Source organism: Lactuca virosa, chromosome 3 (genome assembly GCF_052849685.1).
Source record: "Lactuca virosa cultivar CGN04683 chromosome 3, Lactuca_virosa_CGN04683_v6, whole genome shotgun sequence".
Lineage (NCBI taxonomy): Eukaryota > Viridiplantae > Streptophyta > Magnoliopsida > Asterales > Asteraceae > Lactuca > Lactuca virosa.
In genome coordinates this window covers 23,741,522-23,747,506 of record NC_136428.1, presented here as the reverse complement: position 1 = coordinate 23,747,506, position 5,985 = coordinate 23,741,522, and the positions used below count along the sequence as shown (strand labels likewise).

Sequence of the window (5,985 nt, the reverse complement as noted above, 5' to 3'; positions counted from 1 at the left end):
TAATAATAAACTAATAAAGCAAAATTTTCAACCTAATGGTATTCTTGCTTACACATGCTAAAAGGGCTGAACTTGTTAAAAAAAGTTAATGATTATAAAAATGTATCAATAGAAAAATAATAATAATAACTAATCTTTCATACCCGATGTGATTTTTGTGATTCAAGAAAAGCGAAAGAGGGGCTTATTAGAACAACAATGATGACCACATCTAAGTTGTATTCATAGGAAAGAACAAGGAAGGAATAACAAAACTTTGTTAATGACAAATTTAACCTCCTGATGTCAATATCAAATAGTGTCAGCCCTTGCTTTATCAAGATTTAATGATATTTTTTAAGGTTTAGATTAACAACTTAATCTTGATATTACGTTCACTAAAAACAGGTCTTATGAAAGTAAAACCTTTACCTATCAATTCCAGCTGTCAAAAAAAAATTTAAAAGATTAATCAACTTGCAAGTTGAACTCTCTCTCCCTCGCTTTCATTCTTAAATATTTTTTTGGAGATATAATTTAATTTAGAAGTTGCGTGTGATGATACAAATGACGTTTAATGACAATGCTTTTTCATTAAAAACAACAAGAACTAATAAAAATAACACAGAGATTAATTAAAGATGATAAGCTAATGCTATACCCGGCTTTATGGCTTGCACTTATCAGACCAATAACTGGTGACACTTTCATGTAAAATTAAGTGTTTGTTTACTAAGTTCATCAATCTGGAATTCATCATATACAATGCATTAAAGTTCTGTGCAAAAAATAAAAACTTTTGAAGGTATATGAAAGATAGAACTTTTGTTTAATTAGTGCTTGAAAGGAGCGAATGCAACAACAGAATTGTGCCCACCGAATCCAAATGAGTTGGATATGGCTGCAGCAAGATAACAAAACGTTAAAATATGGTAAAGATATTAAAGGGTCTTTGATATGTTTTTTACTGGGTAAGAGTCTGGATATAATTCAAGTCAAATTCATACTCTTTTATATTATACTTAGGGGTGTTTGTGATTACTTTTGAACATCAAAATTCATTTTTGTAGAAAAACTTTTTGTAAAATGACTTTTTATAAAAGAATTTTTTAAAATGTATTTGGTTTAGCAAAAGGACTTTTGCTTTAATTTTTACATGTAAAACAACAAAAAATCAGGTTTTTGTGACTTTTAGAAACTCTCATTTAATCTATGTCAAAAGTTTTTCAAAAGAACTTTTGAATTATTAGAACACCTTTTGGGTTTTGGCTTTTTGTTTTTGTTTTTTTTTTCTTTTTTTGTTTTTTTTTTTACTTTTTAGAAAAATTAAAAGCCAAAAATTATTTTAAAAAAATCTCAAACACCCCTTAGAAGCATTTGACTCGGTCGTGACTTCTTCGATATGCCTCTTCAATGCAATGAAAAAGGTTGATGCTGGCAACCTTAACCAGCCCCATTGAACCCAGCCTCCAAGGGTATTCAATGAGGGGACATATTTTGACTCACTAAGTGGGTGAGAATCATGGGGGTGTTACGGATAGAATCCACAAGTTATCTGCTATCAATGCAAGTCTCCCTATGCCTATGGCCTTACCAACTTAGCTACACACCAGAAACTCGGATATGTCTCTTACTATTTAAGCTATGTGTGATTCAGACAAACCTTAACTCAATCTGAAATTATTCAATCAACAACTATCAAACACTCCTAAATTATTATTATTATTATTATTATTATTATTATTATTATTATTATTTTGTATTTTTCAAATAATAACAAATTAATAAGATCACATACGTACGTACCCACATTGACTTCGTGCTGTTTCTTAACATTTGGGACAGTATCGATATCAACTTGAGGCTCCAAGTTCTACATGGATGATCGAACAAAATTCATAATGATCAAAATGAATTAATCAAAAGACAATTAAAATACTAAAAATAATATTATTTATTCGTAGTACGTACATCTTGATTAATCGTAGGGTGTAGCCAGCCAGTGTTGATTGCTTTTATGCATGCAATGGCTTCCAATCCACCAGCAGCTCCAAGGCCATGTCCGATCATTGACTAAGTCATTATTAATATGCAATAGTCATTTCCTTAATTAATTATGTCATTATATATTGTAGCTATATTAAAACAATAATGCATTTTAATTAAAGGTTTTGTTGTACATACCTTTGTGCCATTCATTTTCATTTCAGATGTAGACTTAAAGATCTTTTTAATGGCATTAACCTCAGCCAAATCGCCAGCTAGGGTTGATGTTGCATGACAATTCACGTAATTCACCTTGAAATTTCATAGTGAAGTTAATTTGGGTACTAAACTTTACTTAGTAACTGAATTTTTGTGTAATTAATTAATTAATTAAGTTGTAGAAATGTTTGTGACCTCTTGAGAAGAAACACCAGCATCTTGTAAACATTTGGTGATGCAAGAAGAAATTCCAAGTCCATCTTTACGAGGATCTGTCATATGATGAGCATCACATGTTATGGCTCCACCCAAATATTCAGCTATAATATTGGCTCCTCTTTTACTTGCATGCTCCAAGCTTTCCATTATCTGTGAAACATATTCCAATTTATTTCAATTTACAATTCATATAATTAATAATTTTTCTTTTCTAGGAATGAATGAATCTGAATATAAAAAAAATGATCTTTTATTACTCTTTTCTGTCTAAAAATGATGCTAAATAATAATTAACCGATAAATTGAAATTGCAAATGATTACGATATTAAAAAAAAACATGTTTACAATATTATTGGGCTTCCACATTAATAATTTTCAGTTTATGATAATAACCAAAAGCATATACAATGGAATATGCCAAAACTCAAAGGATTAATATTTTTAATTACTGAATTTCAATAGCTACAACCAAACATAAATACGTTCTCAATTTTATCATTATTATATGAATCATGAATGACATCAAATGGGTGGTTGGATTTTTTTTTTTTACGGTTACATTATAATTTTATATCATTTGAATATATGCCAAATGTTTTTTTTTTAAGATTATCATTACATTATTTAATGAATAACTATATTTTGTTTTCAGTTCCATCTTATTTCATAATACGTAACCTTAGTCAATAATAGTTTTAAATCTTTATATAACTTGTTTTCATTAACTACCTTTAATAAAAAGTAGCTTATATTTTTAAAAGACATATAAATATACAAGAGTATATGTTTTATGAAGTTGTATAATGTAACATTTTAAAACTTAAACGGTTGCCTGTTATGTGTGGAAAAAAATATATTTATGTAGGAATCATCTCCCAAAAGGAGTTTGATTAAAGGATAACAATATAAATATAAAAGATAAAAGATTAGGTAACAAAGACACATTCCTTTCCTCTCACTCAACCTATTATACAATCTATCTAAATATATTATTTAAAAAATAACCCAAGATTTTGGACTAGGCGTAACATATTTAGGTGCGATTATGGGCCAAACACTATTAGGGCAATTTTGGGCTGGATCAATCTTGGGCTTGGGGTGTTAAACAAATAAACAAGGAAGATGAAGATTGTAGATTTGAAGACACATAGAGATAGAGATAGAGATAGAGTCATGGAGAGGTGAGGAGTTGTTGTATACCAGGACGCCTGCACCTTCACCGATGACAAAACCATCACGATCTTGGTCCCATGGTCGAGAAGCTTTGTGGGGTTTGTCGTTTCGTTGAGACAAAGCCCTGCAGGCTATAAAACCGCCGACACCTGTAGGGTTAACCGCAGCTTCTGTTCCACCGGCGACCATGATATCCGCTTCTCCTCTTCTGATATGGTTCGCTGCCGCATAAAAGCAATAGTTTGCAGTCGCACAAGCTGTTGAAATCGAGTAGTTTGGCCCCATTAACCCTCTATCTATCGCCAATAATGCAGATCCCATGTTTGTAATGGAGTAAGGAATGAAGAACGGAGTGATCTTCTTGAACCCTTTTTGAATCAATGCTTCCACACCATTGCTAAATGTTGTCATACCTCCCATCCCTGATCCCACAACGACTCCTATCCTCGTTCGATCCATCTATTTAAAAAAAAAAAAAAAAAAAATTATCTGTCAATCTCTTCATTTATATTTTATAAGCAAATTAAGAGGACTCACAGTTTCGAGAATTTGTTGGCCGAGGTTGGCATCATCGAGAGCTTTTCTGCCAGCAACTAGACAATACCTCCAGCAGTCATCAAGACGCCGGTCGTTTTTACCATCGATGTAACCTACCGATGAAAAATTGCGAATTTGTCCGGCGAAACGAACAGTGAATGTTGAAGCATCGAATTTGTCTATTAGGGTTATTCCGCTTTCACCCTCGAGAAGTTTGTCGTAGAATGTGTTAACGTCGTTACCAAAAACAGAAACAACTCCCATTCCTGTAATCACAATCCTCTTCTTTGGGTCTGTTTCTCTTTTAGGAGGTGAAACGGTTTGTGTCGCCATGCCCTTGATTGCTCTAGATTTTGAAGCTGGGAGAATATCAAAGATCATGACAGAAAGTTAACGTTAAAAGCACTATATAGTAAAATAGATTAAACGATCGCTAATTAACCTCTAAAACCATTATGTTGAAGCATAGAAGCTTTATTGTTTTCTGAATCCTTGCTTCTAAAAATCAAACCAGTAGAACAAGCGGCTGCAATGCTTGCCATTTCTCTCTATTCTTCCTTCTTGATCTCTTTCTCTGTCTCTCTCCCTCTCTCAAGGTCGAAAAATCGTAGATAGGATAATGAAAGAGTAGGTTTTCAGTGACCAACTGTTATGGAAACTCTTGCCACCGGTGTTTGATGAAAATCTCCAGAGAAAACAGAGTATGATTGTGAAATATTGATTTATGGTGGTTTCATGGAGATTGAATATTGTCATTCACCATCAAACCAACCAGTGTATGTGTTGAAAGACTCTTGGTAACCATTTTCTCCGGGTAGTTGATAACCCATTTCTGCATGTTCATTAGTTTTGTTCCTCCCTCGTCATGACTCCTAAAATTCCAAAATTGTATATTTTGATATTAGTTCATAATTTTGAACGTTTTTGCGTTTATAGTCCGTTGGACCGGTGGTCGCTAGATTGAAAGAGCCCGGCCCATCCTCAACCGCATTCAATTTTTAGAGTAAATTACAAGAACGGCCCTTAAGCTTTAGTTTAGTCCATATTCTTTTATAATTTTTCAATGTCATTCTTAAATTGGTATTGTGGACATAGTTACTAAGGGGTAGGGGTGAGCGCGGTGCGGTTCGGTCCGGTTATTGACCAAAACCTCACTACTAACCGCAAATGCAGTTAATCCATTTTCAAAACCGTTTGGAGCGGTTATTTTTGCGGTGCGGTTAGGCAGTTATTTTTGCGGTGCGGTTTTTATTTTGTGGTTCGGTTATTAACCACATGGATTTGGTGCAGTTATTTTGTGTGATTTTTAACTGCTATTTGGAGTTCAAACGGTTTTAAGAGTTCAAAAATATTACTTGTATTTTAAAAAAAAAAAAAAAAATAAGGTATAAGACAATTAACTTAAATCACAAACAACTAATATATCTTAAAAACGTGAAATCATTTTGTAATTAACAATAAATATCTTAAAATTATGAAATTTAATTATTTTTCAATGTTAAACATAACAAAAAACCAACACTTTTATCTTCTAGAATTTTATCTTGCTTTCATCCATGAAATTTGTCTTATTTTTAATATTTAATATATTAATTATTAATAAAAAAAATTGTATATAATATATGCGGTGCGGTGCAGTTTTTTTGCGGGTTTTGAAAACCAATAACCGCACCGCACCGCAAATTTGCGGTTTTTGAAAAACAAAAAACTTCACCATCGGTTTGGATTGCGGTTGCGGTTTATGCGGTTAATTTTAGTTACGGTGCGGTTTTTGCTCACCCATACTAAGGGGGTACACCATAAAACTAAATCATTTAGTATTGAATGATTTCAATCTCTTGGTGGTTAAGACAAAACAGAGTTTATTAACT

At 32.4% G+C, this 5,985-nt stretch overlaps 1 protein-coding gene across 1 annotated transcript; it reads right to left on the bottom strand.

Moving 5' to 3' along the window:
• Window positions 1–812: 812 nt before the first annotated feature.
• On the bottom strand, window positions 813–4,846 carry LOC145163352 (3-oxoacyl-[acyl-carrier-protein] synthase I, chloroplastic-like). Its single transcript, XM_079082191.1, has 8 exons — window positions 4,557–4,846; window positions 4,115–4,473; window positions 3,605–4,036; window positions 2,380–2,553; window positions 2,164–2,277; window positions 1,951–2,052; window positions 1,786–1,852; window positions 813–880 (listed from the first exon to the last, which is right to left on the bottom strand). Exons 1-8 carry the CDS (start codon window positions 4,654–4,656, stop codon window positions 813–815), a joined length of 1,416 nt encoding a protein of 471 aa, XP_078938317.1. The 5' UTR covers window positions 4,657–4,846.
• Between the last annotated feature and the right edge of the window lie 1,139 nt (window positions 4,847–5,985).